Raw genomic sequence first — 27,801 nt, forward strand, 5'->3', positions numbered from 1 at the left:
GGAACAATCTATACTCAGAAACATTGAGTACTGGTACCTTACTACAGAGATTTCATGCAGGTCCCAGTAAGAATGCAGACATGCTAAAAAAAAAAAAAAAAAAAAAAAAAAATACCTCCAGACCTTGTGTATAAATATATTGAAGGTCTGGAGAGATGGCTCAGCGGTTAAGAGCACTTGCTGATCTTCCAGAGGCCCCGAGTTCAATTCCCTGCAACCACATAGTGACATACAACCATCTGTAATGGGATCTGATGCCCTTTTCTGGTATGTCTGAAGACAGTTACAGTGCACTCACATACATAAAGTAAAAAAATCCTTGAAAAGAAAGAGAGAGAGAGAAAGGAAAAGACCAAAACAGTCAAAGTCAGAGGTACATGGTTTGAAAGTACAGATTTTAATCAAACTATCAAAAAATCAAAGTGGAAATCAAACAAACTAGAGAAGATGAGAGATAAGAAATGTCTCTTAAATGTATTGCGTTTTATAAGAGAGTACACATAACGCCAAAACGAATCAGTCTTTAACAATCGAATTTCAGGTAGCTGGCCAAACAGGGCCTGGTGGCTCTGAGCCTTAGTAATGCCAATTCTGTAGAGGATGAGACTGGAGAATCAGGAAGTCAAGATTAGTGCATGGAAAAAAATAAGAAAAAGAACAAGACTTATTCCTACTTGTGCTGGAAGTGAAAGTTTACTGTAACTAAAAGAGAGAAGACCGCCAGAGGCAGAGACATCCTGGACAGTTAGAGTGCACATGCTCCTGAGCCATTTGAAGGGAGGGGGGTGTAGCCAGACCAAGAGGTTGAGGAAAAGACCCAGTAACCAAAACAGTTAAGAGGAAGGATGCCCAGCCCCCAGACTAGAGAGGTTTAGGGTACACCAGCCAGGAGGGCCCTGTAACAAGTAGGGTCTGAGGAGTACTGGAAGAGGGTGGTGGTGGTGGTCGGTGCCTGCTTTAATATGTTAAGTAGGTACTTCAGCCATTAGTCCCGGGTTTGAGACCTAACAGGTATCTTGGTTACACTGAGCCTGAAGCTAGCCCAGGCTACGTGAGACCCTGTCTCAAAACTAAAACACCCAACACACAGGACGCAAAGGCAGACACATTTTTTGTGAGTTCTGGGCCAGCCTGGTCTACACAGTGACTGAAAAGCACTGGTCAGCCCACCAACCTGCTGCCCCTCTGACTAACAAGTAACTTGGCTGTGCTGAGTTGGGTTTTTCTAGGGCAGCATTTCCAGCCAGAGGTCAGGTTCAACCTTGTGAAGAGACAGCTGCAGACTCAAAACAGGTCTGTCTGCAGGATGCTCAGCAGGACCCTCCGCTAAGTCCGGTGTCTTCAAGCACAAATCCCTCGGAGCCCAGAAAGTTCTTGTTTTGGTCACATTATCTTGAGGTTTCCCAAACGACTTTTCAAAAACCAGTGAATATTCAAGAGAACTAATCTGACGGCTGAGCAAAAGCTTCTCTAGAGCATACATATATGTATACATATAATATACAGTCTTCTATTTGTCATGGATTTCTGTTTCCCAAGGTTTAACTATTTTATATTATTTTATATGCACTGGCTTACAATAAAACAGCATACAGAGTAAGAGAGAGAGAGGGAGGGAGGGAAGAGGAAGGGAGGGAGGAAGGGAGGAAGGAAGATAGAAAAAAGGAAAGAAAGCACTGGCTGCTCTCCTGGAGGATCCAGGCTCCATTCCCAGGACCCACAGGGCAGCTTGCAGCCATCAATTAACTCCCGTTCTCCGGAGATCTGGTGCCCTCTGCTGGTCTTTGGGGGTACTACACGCACATAGCCATACACAGGAAATAAACATGAAAATAAATCTTAAAAAAAAAAAAAAAAAAAAAAAGGCTGTGGTGGCACATACCTTTAATCCCAGCACTTGGGAGACAGAGTCAGGCAGATCTCTAGAGAAACCCTGTCTCAAAACAACAGTTAAAAAAAGAACGAAAAGAAAACTGTATATAAGTGAAACGAGAAATTCCTGACAACAGTGTGGAGAGTAATGTTTTAGAAGTTCTGTACTTTACATCTTAGAAAATGTCGAGTGGCGGTGGCACAGGTCTTTAATCTCAACTCTCGGGAGGTAGAGACAAGCGGATATCTGAATTGAGACTAGCCTGTTCTACAGAGTGAGTTCCAGGATAGCCAAGCTATAAATAAATAACTTCTATTTACTGACATTATAATAAGTTTCATGGTTTTCCTGTTTGTTTGTTTTACGTGTTCAGAGTTGTTAGGCAGCTTACCCAGGGTTACACTGTGGACAAAGCCCGAGAGGCAGGCATTGTTTTTGCAAAGTCACATTTTCTTTACTCCTCCCTGCACTTCTTTCTTGTGATTTGTTTCTTTGTAGTTTTCCTGAGCTCACTGTCTTCCTCCACAGCCCTGTCTGGCTTTTGAACTCTCTCTCCTGCCTCAGGCCTTTATGTGCCGGGATTGCAGGTTGTGCACCATGTGCCACAACACACTGCGACTTTATGGAGAGACAGGGAAGTAAGCCAACTTAATTCCAAACACCTGTCCACTTTCCACCCTACCCCCCCCATCCTGGTCCTCGCCCCTCCCCTTCGCCCCTCGGGTCTCCTAGAGTCCTAGCTGCCTGGACCTCACAACGTGGATCAGACTGGCCTCAAATTTATGGCAGTCTTTTTGCTTCTGCCTCCAGAGTGTTGGGATTCCAAACCCAAACCATCACATCCAATCTCTTCACAATTTTCAAAACATATTGTTAAACAGAAATCTTAGGTTTGTAAATTGACCTTCACTCCGGGCAGATTTCCAGATTAGCATAAACCACCTTTGCTTCTCTATGTAGAAGCCAAAGGTAGGTTTTGGCACCCGGAATTCCTTCCTTTTTTCAAGTTTATTTTTTTTATTTTATGTGCATTGATGTTTTGCCTACCCGTGTCTGTGAGAGGGTGTCAACTGCTCTGGAACTAGACTGACAGCAGTTAGCAGCCAAGAGAATGCTGGAAGAGCCCAGCCGACTTGGAGAATGGAATTCAGGTTATGTGGGGATGGGGGAAGGCAGCATCTGATGCAAACAGGAACACGATTTGACAATTCGAAATGCAGTATTGGTGGGATACTAATTCTCACCTCCAATCAAGGACTTGATGGATTGTGGCTGGAGTGGAGCTGCAGGATGTTAAATCTCAAACCCAGAGACAAAAGAGTGAAGGGCCTATTTAACAAATCAAAGCCGACCTAGCCCCCAGGTTCTCCCAGCATTCCTCACTTCCGACCGGTTGTCCCGGAACTCCTCAGACCAGAGGCTGTACTGCCCTTCCCCCAGAGGCTCTTCCGTGCATAAAGATTACCTATCTCATGGCTGGGAGCAGGGGTATATTCACTCTGGAACTGCCCAGATCTCTAGCTTTGGCTGTGCTTTTTTTTTTTTTTTAAGATTTATTTTCTGTATGTGAGTACACTGGTCCTGTCTTCAGACCCACTATTGAGGGCAAAGAGGGCATTGAATCCCATTATAGATGGTTGTGAGCCACCATGTGGTTGCTGGGACTTGAACTCGGGACCTCTAGAAGAGCAGTCAGTGCTCTTAACCACTGAGCCATCCCTCCAGCCCCCAATGCTTTTCTTTTTTATCTATGATAAACTTTCTCCTCCACCACACCTAGCAGCAGTGATATCTTTTCCCTTATATATCTTTTAAATTCTTCTGGTGCTGACACCTTGTTCAAACCCTGAGACAAATGGCTGAGACCGTTAATCTCAGCGGTTAGGGAGCTGAAGCACTGTGCAGAGTTTATGGCCAAGGTATCTGTGTAGAAGATCCTAACTTTAAAATAATCAAAAAAGTAACTTAGCCCGGTATGGTAGTATACCCCGTTGTTTCCAGCACTTGGGAAGCAGAGGCAACTGTATCTCTGTGAGTTCAAGGCCAGCCTGGTCTACAAATTGAGTTGTAAAACACAGGGAAGGGACTACTTACCTTGGACTGGAGAAGCTGAGGGTAGGTTTCTAGCTACATAGTGCTTGCTTGTTACATACAAGGGTCCAGATTCAGGACCAAGAATGGGGGGGGGGGGGAGCCAGGATTCCTGGCAGTGGAGTATGACCTCAATAATATATCTTGGGCTTGAAGTGTAGCTTAGTAAAGAGTTGTGTGCCTGAGTGTGCATGTGTGTGCAGTCACAGGAAGTTACGCTGGAACAGCTCGGATCTGAGCAGCAAGTGCCTTAGCCGAGGAGCCACCTCTCCAGGCCTATACACAAGGCCCTGGATTTGATGCCCAACACCGATACAAGATAAAACAAGTTAATATTCTCATGACTAGATTAAAGTTCTCCAGAATGTGTGGGTTGCCGCCTGGTTTTGGAGGCTTGACCCAAGAATTTTCAGAAAGAATCGGTCTTTTTTGACTGATTTTTTTTTTGTATGAAATTGAGAAGATAGCTCTTTTTTTCCCCTTTTCTTTTGTCTTAAGTTTTTTGAACAGGAAAGCTGTCGCTGTTTTGGTTTTTTGAGACAAGCTTTCACTCTGTTACCTAGGCTGGCCTTGTACTTCCTACATAGTCTAAGCTGCTCTTAAACTCACAGCAATTCTCCTGCTTTAGTCCTGACTACTAGAATTAAGAGGCTTGAACCTGACGTTGGAAAGTTTGATCAGTTCTATTATCTGTTGGACATCTCATTTATTCACTTAAATATCCACTGAATTTTTACCAATAAATACAAAGAGTCAAAACATGACCATGTGCCGGCTAACATCAAACAGGAAGGACTATATACCGAGTGTCGTGGGTACAATGAGTCATATGAGGCTCCTGTCCTTACTGGAGTTCCCAGCTCAGCAACCCACCTGAATTAGAATTAACACACTTGTTAAAGAATGACAGCTGTGGTTGTGCTTAATTCTGTTTCTCTAGACTAGTTTGATAAAGGATGTTCATGGACGAGGAGAAATCCCCATCAAAGTCACCCACTGGCAAGGACAATAAAGGGAAAGTTTTGCACGTGGTGGCACGTGTCTGTAATCTCAGTATTTGAGAAGTAGAAGGAGGAAGATCAGGCGTTTAAGTGTTTCCTTGAGACCCTGTCCACTCAACAAAACCAACAACCAAAATAAAACAAGAATAAATAGAGGAGGGGGAAAGAAAAAAGAAAATTCAGAAAGCGGGGATGGTGTCTTAGAGGATTAATCTACTTTCTGAATGGAACAGTAAGTTGTTCAAGCTGAGAGGTGGAAACCTCGTCCATGTGGCGATAATAGATAGATTGCTGAACTTTATTGAAGGTGGAGATTTGATAAGCCTCAGGTGACAAACCTGATAAGACTTTTCTTTTAAACGCAGATGGACCAAACATCAAGAGGTTAGTTTCCAAACCCGCGTGTCCTAATTTTGTAGCAAGGAGTACTAGCATGCGCCTGTTATCCAGCACAAGTTCGAAGCCAGCTGGGCTACGTACCCTGTTATTAAGCAAACAAACCCCAGCATTACCCAATAGTTTTCTAAACTATAGAGTTATGTGTTCTAAAGAACAGTCGACTTCCCCTTTTCAGTTAAAAAGAAACTACGAAGAAATCTCCCTACAACCCTTGAAAGTGGACTGCGGTACTCTGGGATTTGTAGTTTCGGGCCGACTCTGAATCCCAAGTTGCCCTGCGGCAGGTCGTTGCTTCTGCGCAGTGCAGGCGGCGGGCCGCGCAGAGTGAGACGCTCTTTTGTTCGGCTGAGGGGAGGGCTGTTGGCGGGGCCTGCGGTACGCCGCTTCAGCCGGACGACGGACTAAAGGCCACTCGGCTTTTTGCTCCTCTGGGCGCTACTTCCTCGGACCGCCCGACGCAACGCGCGAGTAGCGCGGCCCCGATTCTTCTCCGACTCTCGGGCGCTGCTACGAGGTGAAGAGGCGGGAGGGAGACGGGGGGGGGAGGGGACGCGGCTACGGCGGGAGGCCGCGGGCCGCTAACGGAAGTGTGGAGACGGAGGAGTTGGGGGCGCGGCCCGGTCTGGCCCCGTGCCCGACGGGTCCGCTTCCCGCGCAGAGTTCGCGGGCTGTGGGAGTGTGGAGAGGGCGGGGCAGCAAATCCAGAGCCCGGGAGCCGAGTGGTTCCTGATGAGCGGAGTTCTCGGAGGGTTAGCTTTTCAAGATCTGGACGAAGAGCGTTTGACCCGACTTAGTAACTCTGGAGTTGGGCGGGAAAAGGAAAACTTTGGGACGTCCAGGAGGAGACAGGCCTGGGGCTTTGGGTGTGCGTGGCAGTGATCAGGATTTCGTACACTAGAGGTTCAGAAATGTAACCTGAGAAAGCGGACACGGCGGCAGTCGCGGGCAATCCCCGTAGCACTTGGAGGAAAGAAAGAAAAAGTAACCTGAAGATATTGGGTCCAATTGCCAATATCACAGAAATTTCTCTTCCCAGAGTTACGAAAAAGTAACTTCCAGTAAACTTGGACAAGGGGGCTTTGGCTGCTCAAGGTGTGCTAATGGGGAAGAAGAGATTTGTTGAACCCGTCTCAGGATGAGTAGCCAGACATTTTCTTTACCTTGTCTAAAAGTGGAGTTGCTGGGATAAGTAGGGTAGAAGCCTAAAGTGACCAGTTCAAATGTGGAAGAAAAAAGGGGTTCCTAGGGGGCATACCTTAGCTGGTAGAATGTTTGCCTGTCCCGCCGCAAACGCCTGGCTTCCATCCCCGGTACCACATGAATTGGACTGGGTATGATGGCATGTAACTGTAATCTTAGCACTTGATAGCTGGAAACAGGTAGGTCCGAGGTTTAAGGCCTTCCTTGGCTACCAGAGGAGTCAAGAAAGGCTGAAAAGGCCACTTTATGCCTCGTAATAGGTCTTTAGTGTGATTAGGGAGGCTCTAGGTAGCATGTAAAAGGCAAGAGTCATCAGATAAAAGGGTACTTGCTGAGTAAGCCTGGAGACCTCAATTTATTTAACTCTTAGGATCCAGGTAAAGGTGGAAAGAATTGAGTTCACAAAATTGTCCTCTGGTCTACAAATGAGGGTATGGCAGGGACCCAGGAAAGCAGGTCCTGTATTCCCACAGGCAGCGAAGATATTTTTATTAAAAACCGGTATATGAGGGCTGGAGAGATAGATGGCTCAGTGGTTAAAAGCACTGACTGCTCAGAGGTCCTGAGTTCAAATCCCAGCAACCACATGGTGCCTCAACCATCTGTTATGAGATATGACACCCTCTTCTGGTGTGTCTGAAGACAGTTACAGTGTACTCGTATAATAAATACATCTTTTTTTAAAAAGGTATATGAAATATGGAACTCATTTTGGTGTGTGGTACTGAGGACCTTGCACACATGCAAATTGTCTACCACTGAGTTATGTTCCAGTACCATAAAAAGAATTTTTTTTTTTAAATGAGTTATGCTAGAACATAGGGTATCTCCAGTTTTGTGTTAAGAATCATGTCAGTATTTTGGGATAGTTTTGAAAGATCTAAAGTTTTCTGATGGATGTATGACTACAGTCAAGAAATTGGTGCCTGGACTTTTTCTTGGATGCTCTCTAGGCATAAACGGCAAGTGGGCAAGTGGTATGTTGAAAAGACTCAGTTAGGTGTTGGTGCACTCCTGTAATCCCAGCTACCACTTGAGGGGTTGTTAGGAGCAGCAGGAGTTTAAGGCCTCCTTAAAAGTTTAAGGCCTCCTTTAAAAAGGAGTCACGGGCTCCTTAAAAGATTTGGGCAGTGAAAGATCATTTCTGGTTTTCTCTTTGGTCACGTTTTTTAAAATCGATAGCATTATGGTACTTTTTTTTTTTTTTTTTTTAAGATTTACTTATTCTTTGTGACTACACTATAGCTGTTTTCAGACAGACCAGAAGAGGTCATTAGATCCCATTACCGATGGTGTGAGCCACCATGTGGTTGCTGAGAGTTGAACTCAGGACCTCTGGAAGAGCAGTCAGTGCTCTTAACCACTGAGCCATCTCTCCAGCCCTATGGTACATTTTTTAAACCCTTCCTTCTAGGTATTTTTCTGAGCAATTAAGAAAAAAAAAAAGGGAAAAGTGGGGGTGGAGAGGTAGGAAAGTTGGAGATGGCTCAGCGGTTAAGAGCACTAACTGTTCTTTCAGAGGTCCCGAGTTCAATTTCCAGGTACCACTTGGTGGCTCACCTTTAATGGGATGCAATTTCCTCTTTTGGTGTGTCTGAAGATACGTAAGATAAATGAACTAAGTATTTTTTAAAAATTTTTAAAGGAAAGGAAAAAAAAACTATTGTGTGCCTGGCAGTGACTCTTTCTTTTTTTAGATTTACTTATATAATGTATGTGAGTACATTACATGTAGCTCTCTTCATGAACACCATCGGATTCCATTAAAGATGGTTGTGAGGAGCTGGAGAGATGGATCAGCAGTTAAGAACACTAGCTGCTCTTTCAGAGGTCCTGAGTTGAGTTTCCAGCAACCACATGGTGGCTCACAGCCATCTGTAATGGGATCTGGTGCCCTCTTCTGGTGTATCTGAAGACAGGGACAATGTACCCACATATGAAATAAACAAATAAATCTTTGGGGGAGGATGGTTGTGAGCTACCATGTGGTTGCTGGAAATTGAACTCAGGACCTCTGAAAGAACAGTCAGTGCTTTTAACCACTGAGCTGTCTCTCCAGCCCCTCTATTCTTAGTTTTTAAAAGTGGGGGTGGGGTATGCCATGATATACTTAGGGAAATCAGGAACAACTTTGGGGGTGGGGGATCATTCTCTTCTATAACACTAGTTCTAGTGAACTCACGTCATTAGGCTTGTGAGATCTTTAACTGTTGAACCAGCTTGATGTCCCCATTTTCCAATTTTGGGGACTGGATATAGAAGAAGTTGGTATGTTTGGATTTTATCATCTATATCCTAAATTGGCTTGGAACTCACTTTCTATCCCAGACTGGCCTTGAACTGAGATTTATAGGTGTGCACCACCATACCTAGCTGATAGTTTTATTTTTACTGTTTATATGTTTTTGCTTTTTGCAGTGTTGCAGAGTGGCGTTCAGGGCATCTCATGTTAGGCAAGCACTCCACACTGAGCTGGCAAGCTTGCTGCAAATGAACTACAGTCCTAGCCCAGATTTGGGAAAATGTGTTGTGCTGGGTTTTTTTTTTTTTTTTTTTTTTTTTGTTTTTTGTTTTGTTTTTCTGTGGTGGTAGTGCACTGACTGGATTGAGCCCCAAAACCCACGTTCTATGCCACTGAGCTGTACTCTGGCCTTCTTAATGTCTTTTGTGAAAAGTGGTATAAAGTAAAATTTTGTGTATAATTTCCCAGGTGGGTGTGGTGACGTGTCTATAATGTCACTGAAGGAGAGACAGTCTGGTCTGTAGAGTGAGACCTGGCTGGAGAAAAAAGGCTAGAGCTTTGAGATGACTTGATGAATAAAGGCTCTTTCTACCAAGCCTGACAACCTCAGCTTGACCCCAGGACTGACATATTAAAGGAGGCAATCGACTTGTCAAAGTTATCCTCTGTCCCTGTGCTCCCTGCTACAGACACTAAATAAATAAAGGTGGTTGCAGAAGGAAGATGGGTCACATTCTTGAGACCAAAAGAGTTGAGATTCTGGCAAAAAAAAAAAAAGAATTGTGGTGCACAAGGCTCTGGATTCTATCTGCAACAACCAATTCTGCAACCCCTATCCAGATTCCAAAAACATAATACAAAACTCAAATTGTTATTCGTGCTGGATGTGTATGTTGCAAAAATCCCTGTTTTTCATGGAGATTTTGCATCTGGAAAGCATTTGTTTCATAAACAGCCAAATAACAAGCCAACTAAAAACAGTTTATGAGTGGCACCTGTACAGTGAATACCTTCACTTTTATTTTATTATTGACTTTGTCTTTGTTTTCTGTTCAGGGTTTATTGATGGATCGGTCAGTCCCTAAAAAGCTGGCAGCTTTGTATTTTTATGATTTGCACAGGACTCAATTCCAATTTCCTGTCTGAGGGAAAATAGAAATGATACTCTGCTGATTCCAAGGAAAGAATAATTTGGTTAGATTTAATGATTTTTATAAGGGAAATCCTACTAACGGTAGGGCTTGAATAAAAGGTTGGGCTTTGACAGAATGGGTACAGTAGGGAAGCGGGCTCCTAAAACTGTAGGAAGGCCCTCTAAGGAGTGACATTAAACCAAGAAAATAACTCTGGGTGGGATAGCTCATCTCTATCATTTCAACACAGGAGGCTGAGGCAAGGATTGTAAGGGTCTGAGCTCAGCCTAGGCTGAGTGAAACCCTATCTGGAAAAAGAATAGCTAGGCATTACAATTTTTTACTTGTCATCTTGGTACTTAGTAGTCTGTGGGAAGAGAATCCCTGGGTTTTAGGCTGTGTTCCAGATTAACTTTTAGTTAGCCTAGGCTGAAGTAAGACTCTGCCTAAAGATTTTAAAATAAAAATGTGTTGGGAGGTATTTCTTTAAAATAGAATAGGTGTGTGTTGCAGGATATTTGACTACATTGTGAACCCCCAAGATTTGTGTTTTAGCATACACCTTTCATCCAAGAGCTCTCTCTGCTTGAATATTGTAAATAGGATTAAATAAAGTCACCCATAGGTTAAGAAGCTGAGCAAGTAACCAGTTGACAGGAAGTGAATGTAAGATTAAGAATAAAACATAAGAGAATAAGGGGGAGTTAGGACCAATAGCACGGTAAGTAGAAGGGAGCTACATAGAGGGGATTAATTCTGGGAACCAGGCTGAGGAGGAAGGTCAGCTAGGTGCTTTCCCTCTCTGAGGTAGCAGCAGGCTTTCACCCCAGCATCCACCCACTGAGTCTTTATTGGTAAAAATTGAACAATTGAGATTTTGTTTAAAAACAACAGGTGTGAATGCCTGTGATTCCCAGCTTTTGAGAGCTCTAGCAGAAGCAGTTCAAAGTCAGTCAGCTATATAGTGAACCAACCATTGGCTCTAAGAAGTGTGGAAAGAGGCAGGAAGAAGGAGGTAATAGAAGGTTATTGTTCACTTAATTGGTTATTGGGAATATGTATCTAATACATTAAGTTGGAAGTCACCACTTCTTTTTTTGGGGGGGGGGGAGGGAGTCACCACTTCTTGAATTTGTTATAGAACTTACAGTATAGATCCCCAGGCTGAGTTTATAATAATGTAGTAGGTTTTCAGATTCTTTCTGTAAGTAAATTATTTTGTTGAAAGTGTTATTATATTCAAGATGCATCTTGCATAACAACCAATACTGAGGTTGGAAAGATGGTTCAGCAGTTAAGTGGTCTTGTTGCTCTTGGTTCCCAGCACAGTTGTGGGGTGGCTCACAACCACCATATGTAAATCCAGCTCATAGAGATAACTAACAAAGCAAAATCCATCTCTGGGATGGAGAAATGTCTGTAGTTAAGAGCACTGGCTGCTCTCCCAGAAGACCTGGGTTCAGTTTCCAACACTCACAAGTAGCTTATATCATGTCTGTAACCACAGTTCTGAGAATCCAGTGCCTTCTTTTGGCCTCCTCAGGTACCACAACATAGCTCCTGTTGCCTGTTTAAGTAAATACCAAGGAGGGGGAAAAAGCAAGAAAGCCAGGGCACGAAAGGAAATTTTCTGTACATTTGGACCTAGGCTGGTCTACAAAGAGAATTTCAGGCTAGCCAGAAATACACAAGATCCTATCTAAAACAAAACAACACAAAAACTAGCTCCAGCAAATTTTCTAATCTTTGTTTTCTGACCCCCTCAAAACAACTTTATGCTTTCTACGTGGTAATATAAATTTATAACTGATTTTATGACCTCCAGAAATACTGATTGCTAGCTCTCAGGACCCAAGAATTCCACATATATAATAACTAACAGGTAATCTAGAGATGATTTTAAGATATACAGGATGATGTTGGTAGGTTCCATGCATGTACTGTTTTATGAGACCTATCTGCTAATTTTATTATTTTGTAGTCACTGGACAATAGCAGTGCACTGGTTTTCAGATAATTATCCCTTAGTTAAAGATAATGTATAATGAATTAAGACGTCGTTGCAGCTGAATAAACAGAGCTCTTAACTGCTGAACCACCTCTCCAACCACAGTATTGATTGTTATGCAGAAAGAGCCTGTATTTTAAAAGAATTCAGGCATAAGGGCTAGAGAGATGGTTCAGTGGTTAAGAACAGTGGCTGTTTTCCAGAGGTCTTGAGTTCAAGTCTCAGCAACCACATGGCTCACAAACATCTGTAATTGATCTGATGCCCTCTTCTGGCCTGCAGCTGTACATACAGATAGAGCACTCAATTACATTAAATAAGTAGATAAAGCTTTAAAAAATGAATTCAAGCGTAGGCCAGAAAGGAAATGTATATTGTTATTACAAAAGACTTAAGTTTGGTAACAACGAGAGGATCACAGCTGTCAGTAATAACTCTTAATGAGGGAATCTGACACCTGGCAGCTCTACATACACACATGCTTTTTTCTTTTTTTTTAAGTCAAGTTGGGAAACTAAACTATAATGTCTGTGTTCACATGTATACATCTCTGTAGGATGACACTCCCCCACCCCACCCCCAACAAAAAGAAGAAAAGAAAAGGCATATGGACCAGGAACTTAAAAAATAAAGTATTTTCGTGCATGTGCCATAGTGGTTGGACTTTGGGAAGTTGGTTCTCTTGATCTTACATGAGGCAGAATCTCTTTCTGTTGTACTCTGTACTCAATGTTAGCTAGCTGATGAGTTTCCTAGAAATTCTGTCTCAACATTTCATCTGGCTGTGAGATTGCTAGGATTAAAAATGCACCCTACCATTTCTGGCCTTTTCACATACTTGCCAGGAATAGAAACTCAGTTGTAAGGCGTCTACTTCTGTTTTTTTGAGAAAGGGTCTCTATGTACTCTTGACCTCACAGAGATCTTCCTGCCTCTTCCTCCCAAGTACTAAGATTTATTTTTATTATTTGTAATTATATGTAGGTATGTGTCTCTATGTGAGTATATACAGCTACCTGAGGCAACCAGAGGCATCCAGTCCCTTGGAACTAGAGTTAACATTTGTGCTCCTAACTACTGAGTCATCTCTCCAGCCCCTAGAATTTTTCAAGCTGTACAGAAATAGGTGTCCTAGAAGTTCATAGGTAGCCCCTGTTGTATCTGGCCAGAGGTCAGTCAGCCTTGGGTATAACTTCTCAGATGCTCTCTGCCTTGTTGTTTTTAGGTACTGTTTCTCCTTTTCCTGGTGCTCACTTAGTAGGCCAGACCACAAGACAGGGCTACAGAGAAACCCCGTCTTGGAAAATAAATAGGTAGACTTTTTATACTAGAAAAAAACACATATTTTATGGGTTTCCTTATAGGGTATTGTACTCACAAGGATAACCTTTAACTCTTGATCCTCCTGCTAAGATTATAGGCACATGTGCACCAGCATGCCCAGTTTTTAGGAATCAAATTCAAGTTTTCATTCATGTGAAGTAAACACTCTACCAACTGAGTTATTATATACCCAGTCATATTTGGGATTTTAAAAAATATTTATTTATTTATATGAGTACACTGTAACTGTCTTCTGACACACCAGAAGAGGGCATCAGATTCTGTTATAGGTGGTTGTGAGCCACCATTTGGTTGCTGGGATTTTAACTCAGTACTTCTGGAAGAGCAGTCAGTGCTCTTTACCATTGAGCCATCTCTCCAGCCCCATATTTGGGATTTTTATCAAGCAAAACCAACTTCAAATTCTCAACACAAGAAGTTGTTCTGTCCATACATAATTCCCTACATAGCCTCTGGTGTGTGTGTCTGGCTGTCTGGCTTGAAACATGTTTTAGAAAAAAATAAACTGAGGACCTGCAAAGTAAAGTGGGTGCCAGGCAAGCCAGGTGTTTATATAGATGTTTATATAGAACCCATGTGGAGGCAGAAAAAGAGGACCAAACTGCTTCGAAAGAGAAACAAAAAGTAAACTATTACATTCATGACAGCTACCTTTCCCTTGACCACTTTTATTTTCTAAGTTATTACAGTTCTCCACCTTAAATTGAGTTATTATTTTAAAGATTTATTTATGTAATGTATCTAAGTACACTTTCTATTTTCAGACACACCAAAGAGAAGGCATCAGAGCCTTACAGGTGGTTGTAAGTCATCATGTGGGTCCTGGAAATTGAACTCAAGAGTTCTGGAAGAGCAGCCAGTACTTTTAACCTCTGAGCCATCTCTCCAGCCCCATTCTAATGCTTTTTATAAGCAGTCTTCAGTCTAAATGAATTTTTAGGTAAACTGGGTTGAATAAGGATGATTTATGGGCTTAGGCTATATAACTCAGTGCCTAGCATTCTTGAATTCCTAGGTTTCATTCCTAGTACTACTAAAGGAACACAATGTGAGTTGGCTGGAGATGTAGCACAGTTGGTACTCATTCACCTTTTGTGCACATTACACAAAACCCTGGAGGATCTGAAGTTCACAATCATCCTCTGCTGTTTTGAGTTCCGGGTCAGCCTGTGGTACATGAAACTATCAAGGAGGCTTAGCCAAGCCCAAGATCCACATGGAGCTGATTCCCATAAATTGTCCTAATGTCCTTGACTCAATACACACATAGTAAAATGATGTCTTAAGTTTGAGCTGGAATTTATGATTTGAAGAAAAGTGGAGTGAAAATAAAGGGACTTTTTTCTTTAAGCTGGTAACACACATCTGTAATCCCAGTACTTGAAAGATAGAAACCAGATCAGAAGTTCAAAGTCAGCCTGGCTATCTGTATGAGACTCTCTCTCCAAAAAAAGAGTCAGGTAATTAAATATATGTAACTGTGATTCAACACAGTATTTTAGGTACTATACCCTGTGGCAAGGGGTATTAGGAGTTAATACAAACTAGACAAAAAGTTGTAAGGGGATATATTCAGAAATTCTTCCCACACATTGTGGTATACACCTATGATTCCATCACTAAGAAAGCTAAGGACAGCTTGGGCTTCGTAATAAATCCTTGTCCAAAGGGAAAGAACAGAAAAGACAATAATTTGCTATGAGATTAATAAGTGTGGCTTACCCCTAACAAACATTACCACATGGTTGTGAGTTGGAGGTGAGTAGAGCAGCAGCAGCATCACCTGTGATCTCCCTGCGTTCCTCACCATCCTCACTTCTCTACAGCAAAGGTGCCTGATGCCCTTTTTATTTTCTTTTATTGTTTAGCAGTGTCACCCTTAACACCAGAAAGCTGGCGGGCACTATGGGGAAGAAACAAAACAAGAAGAAAGTGGAGGAGGTACTAGAAGAAGAGGAAGAGGAATATGTGGTGGAAAAAGTTCTTGATCGGCGAGTTGTCAAGGGCAAGGTGGAATATCTTCTAAAGTGGAAGGGTTTCTCAGAGTAAGTTTCATCGACACAGATGAATTTGGTCACTGAGAAATCATGATATGCTTACTAGCAGTTCTGTGGTGGGTGTACTTTGTTTCATTCCTGACCTATCTCCACAGCTGATGTTCTACTGAAGAAAGACCTACATGCAGAGTATTATATGACTGAGTTTTATTTTAATATATTGGGGGGTTGGGTGCGCCATGTAATTCCTGGGATGGAAGTCAGGTCTCTGGGCTTGGTGAATTGCTCCTTTTTCCCACTTAAGCATCTTGCCAGCCTATACCAGTGGTTTCTGAGGACCAATTTGTATAGGATACTCTCTACTTTTGCAAAGTAGTCTTTCCTTGAAGAACGCAAGTTTCTAAGCCTTTGGTCTCCACCCTCCCCTACTAGGAATGCTCTTCATCTTGAACAAAAGTCTAGCTATTGGTTATCATTTAACTCTCTTCCAAGACTAGTTCTTTTCTTAGTATAAAAATGTTGATCAGAATGGAAAGTATAACTTGCTGTGCTTGCTGGTTTCAGTGAGGACAACACTTGGGAGCCAGAAGAGAATCTGGATTGCCCTGACCTTATTGCTGAGTTTCTACAGTCACAGAAAACAGCTCACGAGACAGATAAATCAGAGGGAGGAAAGCGCAAAGCTGATTCTGATTCTGAAGATAAAGGAGAGGAAAGCAAACCAAAGAAGAAGAAAGAAGAGGTAAGACAGAGCTGGGACTCTTCACTGGACAGAGGCCAGAGATTTCCACATGCTCTCCTGTCCTCACCTTCGTTTTCTTTTTATTTATTTGTTTTAGATAAGGTCTTGCTTAGAAGCCTAGGCTGGCCTATAATTCAGAATGTATCCCAAGCTTGCCTTAAACTTGTCGCAATCCTCCTTTCTTAGCTTTCTAAATTTTAAGATAACAGGTCTAACTCTTGAGATTACCGGTATGAACTACCATGCCGGACTTTCTTCCTTTGAATCTCAGAAGTCACTTTCTCTCTGTCTCTTTAGAAATAAGCTAATGTTTTTAAAGGGATTTGGGAGTCAACCTGTACACACCTGTAATCCTGGCATCCAGGAGGAAGAGGAGGCAAGAGGATCCAGGAGGGATAAGAGGCCTGGACTGCAGGAGACCTTATCTCAGCAAAACCCAACAAAACAATAAAGGATTTGGGGCTTGCTTTTATGAAGTGATCTTTTTATCCATGGTGCAGAAATAATAGTTTGAGAATAACTGGATGCATTTTCTGTCAGTAGACAGTTTTTGGTGTTTTGTTTATTAAATACTTAAGGTGGTCTATCCTGGTCTACAGCATGAGTTCCAGGACAGCCAGGACTACACACTGAAAAACTTTTGAAACAAAAAATTTGAGATGGCTGTTTTGTTTTATTTAGTATCTTAAGTAACTTTTGAGAAGACAGTTTTGAATATTTCTTTTGCTTGGGGTGTATATCCTGTTCATGCTGAGAGGATCTCATACACTTCAGACTTCTGACACATGGTATGGGAAGCAGAGGAACCCCTGAGTGAATGAATGTTGGATTACATCTCTTAAAAATAAATAATGTGGGCTAGAGAGATGGCTCAGTGGTTAAGAGCACTGACTGCTCTTTCAGAGGTCCTGAGTTTAATTCCCAGCAACCATGTGGTGTCTCACAACCATCTGTAATGAGATCTGAAGCCCTCTTCTGGTGTGTCTGAAGACAGCTACAGTGTACTCATATGAATAAATCATTAAAAATAAAAAAATAATGTTGTTCCGGATATAGTCCTATATCAATAAAGGCTCTACCCATCTGGTTTTTACAGTCAGAAAAGCCACGAGGCTTTGCCCGGGGTTTGGAGCCAGAGCGGATTATTGGAGCTACTGACTCCAGTGGAGAGCTCATGTTCCTGATGAAATGGTGAGTCTCCCAGTGGCTCTGTGTGGTTGTTTTTTTTTTTTTTTTTTTTTTTCCTTCTCCCTATCTGTTCTATGCCAGAGGAAAAGAGCTGGACCTTCGAAATTCCAGTCGCCCAGGTGTGAAATCTTTAAGATGACATAGTCCTTCGATAGTGACCCTCGGCCTGACTACCAACCTGGACTCATGAGTTACAGGTAGGGGCCCTTAGGATTTTCAGATCTTCGGTTTGTTTTATTTTTTGTTTTGTTGTTTTGTTTTGTTTTTCCCCCTTTTTTGGTTAGGTGGGAGAGGCTATGGAGAGGAATCACATTTCAATTCTGTTAACTAAAAAAAAATTTCTGAAATGTGATTGAGTCGCCCTCCTTCTTTGCCACCTCCTTAGTAAAGATCAGGCTGGCCCCATAAACAGGATTTTGTTCATGTTTGAGTGTTAGAAAAGAAATTTATAGAATTTATTTTGAAGATTCTGAACTTACAGAATGAGCCAGCAGGGGTCACAAGGCCTCTTTACTGTTTACTATTCCTGAGCACAATGTAAGGCTGTATCTTTCTGCTGTGTGTGAGTGGGAACAACACTGACTTGCTCTAAGAAGAAACAATGGATACTATTTGTTAGCACTGTAGAGTAGCACCTGCTGAACATGCTCTTATTTGCTGTGTTTTAACATAGCAGCATAGTAGTAGGTTTCTGCACTGTAACACTAGGGAATGGGAAACTTGTCATCTGCCTCGGAACAGACCACTCTCACGTTTGCCAGCCATTGATAACCAGAGCCTTGTTGTGCAGCACAAGGCAACAGTACTTTCCGACAGTTCACTGAAAGGGAGTTCAAGTCAGTAAAAGTAATTCTCTTTGTCTTTTGTTTTGAGACAGTTTTACTCTAGCCTAGGCTTGCCTTGAACTCGAAATCTTCCTGCCCCAGACTCTGTGCTGAGATTACAGGGAATTGCCACCGTTCTGGACTAGGAAGAGTAAGTGTTAAGCCATTACCAGTTAAAATAGGATTCTCGATAGTTCTTTGATTGATCTAGACATTTCGCTGAAATTGGTATCTGTGGTAGTTCTTCCCTACATGATGCCTGAAGAGGTTTAACTTCAATATGGGTGAAGGCCTATGTCACAATTAAGTAATCACCTATCTTATTTCTGTGTGTGCCCTCAGTATTTATTGAATCTGACCCTCATTTAGCTTATTTCCTATAACTTAATAGCAGAAAAGAAAAACTGAGTAATAAGATTCATTAAATAGTCTACCTAGTGCACACTTGCCCTGCATATATAACAAGTGTGAGTTAAAGAAGTATCTCCATAGTGTATAGGGCTGCATCCTTGATGAGGTTTGATTCTGGACACTTAGATAAAACAGAATTATCACCAGTTGCAGAACAGCCTGACCTAGAGTACCATGAAGTCATAAAAGCATAAATACACACACAAGAGCCAGTCACAACCCATGTGTCATTTTAGCACTAGAGACAACTTGGAATATAGAGTAAGACTTTGCCTCAACAAAACAGAAAGAAGGAGGGAAGTGGGGAAGGACATGGGGGATGGCATTCTTTAATTTTGGCAGACTCACTACTATATCTAAAGAGTAAGATTTGGTTTTTGGGGACTGGAAAGATGGCTCTGCGATTAAGAACACTAGCTGTTCTTCTAGAGGTCCTAAGTTCAATTCCCAGCAACCACGTGGTGGCTCACAACCATCTATGTTAGCATCTAATGTCCTCTTCTGACATGCAGGTGTACGTGCAAATAGAACACTCATACACAAGTTAAAAATCTTTAAATTGGAAAAGAAAAAAGGATGTTGAACTAGGGTGTGTGACTCAAATAGAAAGGGTTTGACCCCCAGCCCTGCAAAATAACAACAAACCCAAACCTTTGTGATCCAGGTGTGGTTACTGATAGAGGGCTTGCCTAGCATGTGCAAGGCTCATGGTTTGATCCCTTGCACCCTCAAAGGATTGAATGTTGATTGTAAAAGTCACACATTTCTAGGTGTGGTGGTTGTACACCTTTGATTTAGAGAGAGGCGAATGGATCTCTGAGTTTGAGGCTAGCTGGTCTATATATCCAGTTGCAGAACAACATATAGAGCTGCAGTTTTCAATCTGTGGGTCGTGACCCCTTTGAGGGCTAAATGACCTTTTTACCGGGATCACATATTAGATATCCTGCGTATCATATATTTACATTATAATTCATAACAATAGCAAAATTACATTGATGAAGTAGCAACAAACTGTTTTTTGGTTAGGAGTCAGCACAAGGTGAGGACGTGTATTAAAAGGTTGCAGCATTATGAAAGTGGAGAAGCACCGAAACAGACCTGTCTCAAACAAAACAGCAAGACTGATACGTGTATGCTCATGCGTAGAACAATACACATGGCTCTGGCTTCTATTCCTAGTACCGCATACATGGCACATTTAAAAGAAATTCGGGGCTGGAGAGATGGCTCAGCAGTTAAGATAACTGGCTTCTCATCTAGCAGGCTCCCAGTGCCCACACTGTAGTTCACTACCTTGTGGAACTGCAGTCTCAGAGGATCTTAACACCAGACACACATGTTGTACACACGTACAGGCAAAAGACATACACATAAAAAATTTTTTTAATTGTTGCCTGGTTTTCCAGGGAAGTGGAGATACCTATTTCTGAAAATATTTCTGTGTAATAAAAGGACTTAAACTTACTCCAGAATCTTTTGGTTAAGAGGGTAATGTGTTAGATACCTTGTATGATTCAGTACATTTCCCACCATCTTGGTCTATCAGCTTATTCTGTGGTTCTCTGTGGCTCTAAACCCTGGTTCATGGTCAGGTTTGGGAGGTTTGAGGTGGTGCCTTCTCACATTCTGTCATGTATCTGTTTGCCTGTCCCATGCTGCTGTCTGTCTGGGATGGGCCCATTGAGCTAAAGATAAATGGATAGAGTTTATTAATGGTTAACTCTATAATGTATATCAGTTTTAGAATTTAATCTTGTCTACCTTCTGAAATTCTAATTAAGCCTGTTTTGGCCTATTCTAAAGAAGTAGTTGAGTCAGATGACCTACCTTTTGACAGAATCTCTTTGAGGGGATTTTTGTTTGCTTTTGTTTTCAGTTTTTGAGACAGGGTTTCTCTGTATAGCCCCAGCTGTCCTGGAATTCACTCTGCAGACCAGGCTGACCTCGAACTCACAGAGACCTGCCTTTAGAGGAGATTTTTAACAGGAATGTCTTTAAGGGTATCATGTGACAATACTCACCTAGTAAATGCTGCTTGCTTTCTGTTTCTAATTTGTTTCTGGAATTTAGACTTTATAAGCCGCATTCCCTGGGTGGTCCAAAACAGGAGACCACAACGGTTGACCTCATAGTTTCTTTGTGCTTTGTTCTGCAGGAAAAACTCTGATGAGGCTGACCTGGTCCCTGCCAAGGAAGCCAATGTCAAGTGCCCACAGGTTGTCATATCCTTCTATGAGGAAAGGCTAACGTGGCATTCCTACCCCTCAGAGGATGATGACAAAAAAGACGACAAGAATTAGCCCTGTTGAGTACCAGCCCCTGTCACCTCTGACTGTGGGTTTCAAGGGGGAGGGAAGGAGTTGTACTTGTTTTGACACCATAGAGGTGGCTTGAGAAGATGTCCTTTGAAGAGCCAGCATAGTTTCTGTGTCCTGCAGCAGCCCAAGTGCTTTAAATTGTTCACGATGTATAGTTTGCACACCCATCCCAGTGGAGGGGAAAGGGTAAGTGTTTCAAGGCAACCCGTTCTGTGTTTTACTAAGGAAGCAACTGACCTTCCATGAAGGACAAATCCTGCAGAATTGGGGTGTGGGAAAGCAAAGATACTGTCGATCTTCAAAGAGCATCTCCACAACCCACAGCCTTCTTCCCAATAGTGTTAACTGCATTTTTACAGCCTAGCATGTGTGTAGTTTTTTGGCTATTACTGGTATATTAATTGGGGGAGGGAGGGGTTGGGACAGGGAGGAAGGGAGATGGGTAGAATCATTTTGGTTAAAATTTGGGGCCTGATTGGGGAAATGGTGAAACAGTAGAACAGCTAACTAATAAATTGGTTCTATGTCCAGAATATTTTGCCTTTTCAAAAAATTGTCATTGGCACCATAAATAAGGACTATGAAAGACTGTTTAAAAAAAAAAAAAAAATTCTGTTAATCCTAAAACCTACAGCCAAGGTGCTCCCAACCTGAGCTCAAAGTGGCCCACAAAGGACAAAGCCAGTTCTGAGTTACCAAAGCTGCCATTTGATGATGCAAACTGACTGGAGAGGGAAACTTTATGGAGATATATAGAGGCAGGCCACACTGCCTAGAGGTGCTAATTCTTGAAATTGGAGGGGAAAAAAAGCTTTTTCCAATTACAAAGTTATAAATATCAGTTTGTCCATCTAAGCCATTGGCTCAAGTATTGCAGGAGGGCCTATGGGAGATGGAAGAGGAGAGCCTTTGCTCTTAGGGTGGAAACTCTTGGAGCCCCTCTCGTTTTTCTTTTTTTTTTTTTTTTTTCTCCTTTTCCTTTCTGGTTTTTTTTTTTTTTTTTTTTTTTTTTCTTTCTTTCTTTCTTTTTTTTTCTTTTCAGCTTTGAATCCTGAAACTGCTTGTGGCAGGTTCAGTTACTGACAGCACAAATTCCATTGAGTCAGTTCAAGGATTGACTGACTTCACAAGCCCTGGTCTCAGGAGATTAACTTTCATATTGGGGTAGTGGTTCACTTGAGAATACAAAATCTTCAGATTAACTGATGTCTAAAATACTGTCTTGAATCATGAGATCCATCAATTTTTATTAGTATTGTCTATATCTGCAGATAGAATTACATTGTAAAATCTTTTTCAGCATGTGTTAAGATGTATGTGAAAATTTTTGTTTAAGTGTAAACTTCATACCATACTGTCAGTTTTTGTCTTAATAAAATTATAGATTTCTAATTCTTGATTTCTGTCCTTTTTCCCCCCCAAACCAGGTCTCCTCCCCTTGTTGCCCAGTCTGGCCTAGAACTTTGAATCCCATGCCTCCACTTGTCAGTAGTGGATTGACATGGGTGCAGAAGCCCCTCGTGCCTCAGTCCAGCTTCTTAAAACCACTTTTCACAGCTTCATCATGACTGTAGGTGGACACTGTAGGCTCAAAATCTGATGCTCTAATCTTTTAAATGGCCTCAGTTTATTAATGTAGTGAATACTTGAGCATTTGCAATTGCTGCACATACATTAGAAACTGGTACATCCTGTATTTCATATTGCTGGTAAATTATTTACTGATAACACTTCCAAATATAGTTACTTGAAAACATGTTTTATGAAGTAGCTTAATCAGTTGGACGGCATTAGCAGATGCTATCACCAAAACGTTTTAGGAATTGGCACTATGTTTTAAACACTGGGTTGAATGTCAACCATCTTTTGGGAAGTGGGTGGGCTTTGAGACAGGGTTTTTTCTGTGTAGCTCTGGCTGTCCTGGAACTCACTTGGTCTTGAACTCAAAGATCCTACCTACCTCTGCCTTCACAGTGCTGGGACCATATAATTCTGGAGCCCAAATAAGAGCAGATTCTTTGGTGGGTTTTTTTGTTTGTTTTTTGGTGTGCATGTCTATGGAGGCCAGAAGAGAGCATAAGATACCCTGGACCTGGGGTTACAAGCTATTCCAACCCACTTAATGTGGGTACTTAGGAATCAAGCTGGATCCTCTCAAAGAACAGCCAGTGTTCTTAATCACTGTGCCAACTCTGAGGCCCTTGTTGCTTTTGTTTTGTTTACTACATTACTATGTACACAGGTATTAAAGTCAGGACAATTTGTGGACTGCTCAGATTGATTACTGTGCTCATGTGCCAAGCCATCTAATCCAGGCTAACCTGAAGCTTACTGTGTAGCTTAGAATGACCTTAAACTCAAGTAGTAGACTCTTGCTTTTGTATGTGTCACAAGAGCAGTTTGAGTCTAGTCTGTTGTGCTGCGAAACAGTCTCACTGTACCCTGGCTGGCTTGGAACTATGAAGACTAGAATGGTCAGATAACTTCCAGATATCCTCCTGTTTCTGTCTCCCAGGTACTAGGATTCCCTATGCTTGCTTTCTTTTTAAGAATTATTTAATGTGTATGAGAACACTATAGCTGTCTTCTGACACCAGAAGAAGGCATCAGATGCCATTATAGATGGTTGTGAGCCAGAGTGGTTGCTAGAAACTGAACTCAGGACCTCTGGAAGAACAGTTACTGCTCTGAGCTCTTTCCAGCACCCTGTCCCTTTTTATGTGAGTGCAGGTGACTGAGAACTTAGATTTCCCTTGGAGCTGAAGTACAGGTAGTTTTTGAGCTACCTGAGTGCTTAGAACTGAATTTTGGGTCCTCTGCAAGAGTATAATACAGGCTCATTTTGCTTATTTATTTCTTTATGAGTGATTTTGGGTCCATGAATATGTGCATCATATGCCCTACGGAGGTCAGAAGAGACACTGAATCCCCTGAAACTGGAGATAGATGGTTGTGAGCGTCCATGTAGGCGCTAGGAATTGAACCTGAGTCTTCTGGCTGTACTCTGACTGCTAAACTGTCTCAAGCCCCACTCCCAGCTTGTCACTTTATTATCTAGTTTTAGGGTGTGTTGAGGAAGGGTCTCACTCTGTAGCCTAGCTCAATCTGGCCTTGAACACTTGATCTTTTTTTTTTTTTTTTTTAAGATTTATTCCATGTATGTGAGTACACTAGCTGTCTTCAGACACACCAGAAGAGGGCATTGGATTCCCATTACAAATGGTTGCGAGCCACCATGTGGTTGCTGGGAATTGAACTCAGGACCTCTGGAAGAACAGTCAGTGTTCTTAACCACTGAGCCATCTCTCCAGCCCCACTTTACATTTTTCTTAAGGTGTGTTTCTATTTTATGTATGTAAGTGTTTTTGTGTGTTTGTATACCAAGCACATACCACAGAAATCAGAAGGCATCAGCTCTCCCACTGAAGTTGATGTTATCATGTGTGTTGGGAACAGAATCCTAGTCCTCAGTAAGAGCAACAAGTGCTCTTAGTCACTGAACCATCTCTCGAGCCCCAATTCTTAGCATTTAAAAAGGGGGAGGATGGAATGAATGAGTCCTAGAAGCTGAGACCCTGCATTCAGTGAAAAGAAAATAATTCCATTCAGATAAACGTGTAGATGGTTTTTCAAAGTTTCCTAGGGGGAGTTTGGGGGAGTAAAGGCAAGCTAGGAAACCTTATTCAGTTACCTGGCCATAAAGTCTTTATAGAGGTCTCAGTCATTTCAGTTGGAGCAATACAGTTTATAAGGAGTTTGGCTGAAGTGGCTGTGGGCATTCTGCTCTATAGCATTGGGTGTGCTCAACTGATCAAAATCCTTGATGCAGCTATTTTATTCTTTTAAACTTTGGAACCAACATCACAGGCATCTGTGGCATTCTTCACCTGTGGGGTCACCTTGTCATGGGCTAGAGAAATAGCTCCATGGTTAAGAGCACACTGCTCATGGAAAAGACCCAAGTTCAGTTCTCAGCACCAAAGATGAGGTAGCTCAAAACCTGTAATTATAGTTCCAGGGGATCCAACACCCATTTTTTACTTATGCTCGCACCTGCATTTAATCCTAGCACTTGGGGGTCAGAGACAGGAGGATCACTAAGTTACCTGACCAGCCTGGTCTGCATAGGGACTTCCAGGCCAGCGACATAGAGTGTTTTACACTTGTATATAGAGTAAGCTGTCAGGGAAGACACTGTAGGTAAGTTCGTTGACAATTTTTTTCCTGTCTTGAGACAAGGTCTCTTTTATGGCATTCAGCTCAACACACCTAAGTGCTGAGATTACTGACAATTTTTCTAAAGATCAGTTAGCACTTTTCCAGATAAACAGTTTAAAGAGTAAAATTGTCTTTAAGTGACTGTTGGAGCTGTACATGCAAAATTGTTAACTGTAAGTAGGCACAACAAATCTTAAGTGGTCTTTATCAGGAAGTACTCAAAATATTCTCTTCAGGCAGAAGAAAGTTGGGGAGATGGCTCAGCAGCTAAGAATGCTTGTGCTTCTTATAGAAGACTGGAATTAAGTTCCTAGCCCTCATGCCCTTTTCTGGTCTCCACAGGCAGCCCAACAAGTATGCATATACATCACACAAATTAGAGATGGCTTCCATGAAATCTTATCATCACAGACTTCAGCTAATGCAATGGCAGGGTTGTTTGCCTGGTTCTGCCTTTGTGGTACTGGGAATTGAACCTAAGGCCTGTGCATTCTAGCTAAGTGTCCTCTAATTTTCCAATTGAGTTCTTAGCACTAGCCTTTTTTTTTTCTCCTTCCTTTCTAGATAGATCCTATTTACCAAGTCACCCAAGTCAGCACTGACTGAACTTTGATCATGTGTTGGCCTGTCAAGGTGCTGGGATTAGAAGTGTGGGCCAACACATATGACTAACATCTTGGTGTCCTGTAACTGTCAGACTGTTAGAATCTTGCTCTTCTCGACTTCAGTTGATTATACAGTGATTACAGAAGCATTTGAAGGGGTTCAACTGAGGCAGGGTCTCTTGCTGAAGTTACAGATGCAGCTTGTTGAGGTAGCCACCCTGCCAACTTAGTTTTTATGTGGGTTTTGGAAATCCAAACTCTAACCTCACACTAGTGGGGCAAGCACTTTATCAACTGAGCCTTCTCTCCTTTCAATCTTTCTGCCCCAAGTACTTGGGATTGCAATGGTGCTTGGGTTCAAACTGAAAAAAATCACCAATTCAAATAGCTTTTTAGCAGCTGATTTGGTTGTTTTTTTTTTTTTTTTTTTTTTTTTTAAAGACATGGTTTTTCTTTGTAAGCCCTGGCTGTGCTGAAACTTGGTCTGTAGATCAGGTTGGCCTTGAACAGAGATCTGCCTGCCTCTGCTTCCCAAGGGCTAAGAATAAAGGTATGGGAATAAGAGCAGCTGATTTTAAGACATCCCCTAAAATTTCACTAGGTAGCTGAGGATGTCCTTGAGGCTCTGGTCCTTGTCTTCTTCCTCTGCCTCCCAAGTACTGGCTTTACAAGCCTACAGCTTTCTCATGGGTGTTGGAAGAGCAGGTCCTCATGCTTGTGGGGCAAGCACTTGTTTATGGAGTGGCATGCACATGCCATATGTAGAGGTCAGAGAAAGACTTGCAGATGAAGCTCAAATCAGTTTTTTTTTTTTTTGGAAACAGGGTCTATGTAGCCTCCTGAGTATTAGGTTTTAAGGTTTGTGCCTAGGTTTTTTTGTTTTGTTTTTTTTTTAAGACAGGCCTTGCTATATAGCTTTGTCAAGCCTAGAACTTTACCATATACCTTTGGCCTTTTAATTGCAGTCCTGCCTCATCCTGCTGAGTACTCAAATAACCAGCAAGATCTATCACACATGGCCTTCAAATAAAATCTTAAGATTCTACAGTTTAATGTTAGTGTTGTTTTGATATGGGGTTTTATGTAGCAGGGACTACCTTCTAATCTCGCTACCTCCATTCCCCTAAATATTGGGACTAGAGGACTACCCTATACCTGGTTCACCCAGTGCTGGGGGTGAGAGCCACCGGGGACTCTTTAATGTTGGGTTCCACTAACTGAGCACATCCCCAGCTTATGCTCACTTCATGTTAACCTTGGACAATTTGATGATTGCTTGTTTGTCTAACACATCTTTATAGTCTCTTGTGACATGAATCTGCACTCTAAAGCACTCAGTTCTCATTATGAAAGGAGACACTTGCTACAAAAGAATTTGTAGCTAGATAGAATTCTGAAATACACACCTAGCCTTTTACTCCTTATTCCTGTGCCCTAGAACTCAACAGTTCTGCCTCTTCCCCACAAGTGCTGGAACTGCAGGTGTCACCACATCCAGCTTACCTTCGAAATTTGAAATTCACAAGTCACTTAAGATACTTCATAAATAAATGTATCAGAGCTAGAGTGGTGACTCAGTGGTTAAGAGTACCGACTGCTCTTCCAGAGGTCCTGAGCTCAAATCCAAGCAACCACATGGTGGCTCACAACCATCTGTAATGGGATCTGATGCCCTCTTCTGGTGTGTCTGAAAACAGCTACAGTGCACTCACATATAATAAATAAAAGGGGAAAAAAAGTATCATTAAGTGATTTCAGTTATGTGAGCAGATTGAGCATTTCTTAGAACAGTGGTTCTCAAGCTTCCTAATACTAGTACTACAACCCTTTAAAGTTTTTTTGGTTGTGGTAACCCCTAACCATAAAATTATTCTCATCGATACTTCATAAATTTGATTTTGTTCCTATCATGAATCTATGGCTAGTAGTGTAAATATGTTTCCCAGTGGCCTTAGGCAACCCATGTGAAAGCACCCTTCCACCCTCCCTCCCCCAGGTCGAGAACAACTGAATTACACTAGATGGTACAGCCTGGTACACACCTCGGCTGAAGTGTGTGCACTTCATCTCTGACAAAGGTACTGTTATGTCGGCATGGCTGCAAACAACTGCTCAGGCTAGGATTCAGCAACAATTATCAAGCTGGTGTTGGTGAAGTCTAACAGGAGCTTAAGGTGCCAAGATGTCACTTGTCACATCTTTAC

The 27,801-nt window shown here is 42.1% G+C and overlaps 1 protein-coding gene across 1 annotated transcript; it reads left to right on the forward strand.

The window, feature by feature from the left end:
- Positions 1-5,679: 5,679 nt before the first annotated feature.
- On the forward strand, positions 5,680-27,533 carry CBX1 (chromobox 1). The gene is made up of 5 exons (XM_080922855.1): positions 5,680-5,878; positions 15,160-15,336; positions 15,853-16,030; positions 17,127-17,221; positions 20,612-27,533. Exons 2-5 carry the CDS (start codon positions 15,197-15,199, stop codon positions 20,754-20,756), a joined length of 558 nt encoding a protein of 185 aa, XP_080778981.1. The 5' UTR covers positions 5,680-5,878; positions 15,160-15,196; the 3' UTR covers positions 20,757-27,533.
- Positions 27,534-27,801: the final 268 nt, after the last annotated feature.

This window comes from Micromys minutus, assembly GCF_963924665.1.
Source record: "Micromys minutus genome assembly, chromosome: 10".
Lineage (NCBI taxonomy): Eukaryota > Metazoa > Chordata > Mammalia > Rodentia > Muridae > Micromys > Micromys minutus.

What these genes read in the sequence shown, in the direction of transcription:
- CBX1 (XM_080922855.1), top strand. Translation starts at nt 15,197, where the DNA reads ATGGGGAAGAAACAAAACAAGAAGAAAGTGGAGGAGGTACTAGAAGAA. An exon ending in AAGTGGAAGGGTTTCTCAGA is followed by an intron (nt 15,337 to 15,852) that starts GTAAGTTTCATC and finishes TGCTGGTTTCAG; the next exon opens with TGAGGACAACACTTGGGAGC. An exon ending in CTCATGTTCCTGATGAAATG is followed by an intron (nt 17,222 to 20,611) that starts GTGAGTCTCCCA and finishes TTTGTTCTGCAG; the next exon opens with GAAAAACTCTGATGAGGCTG.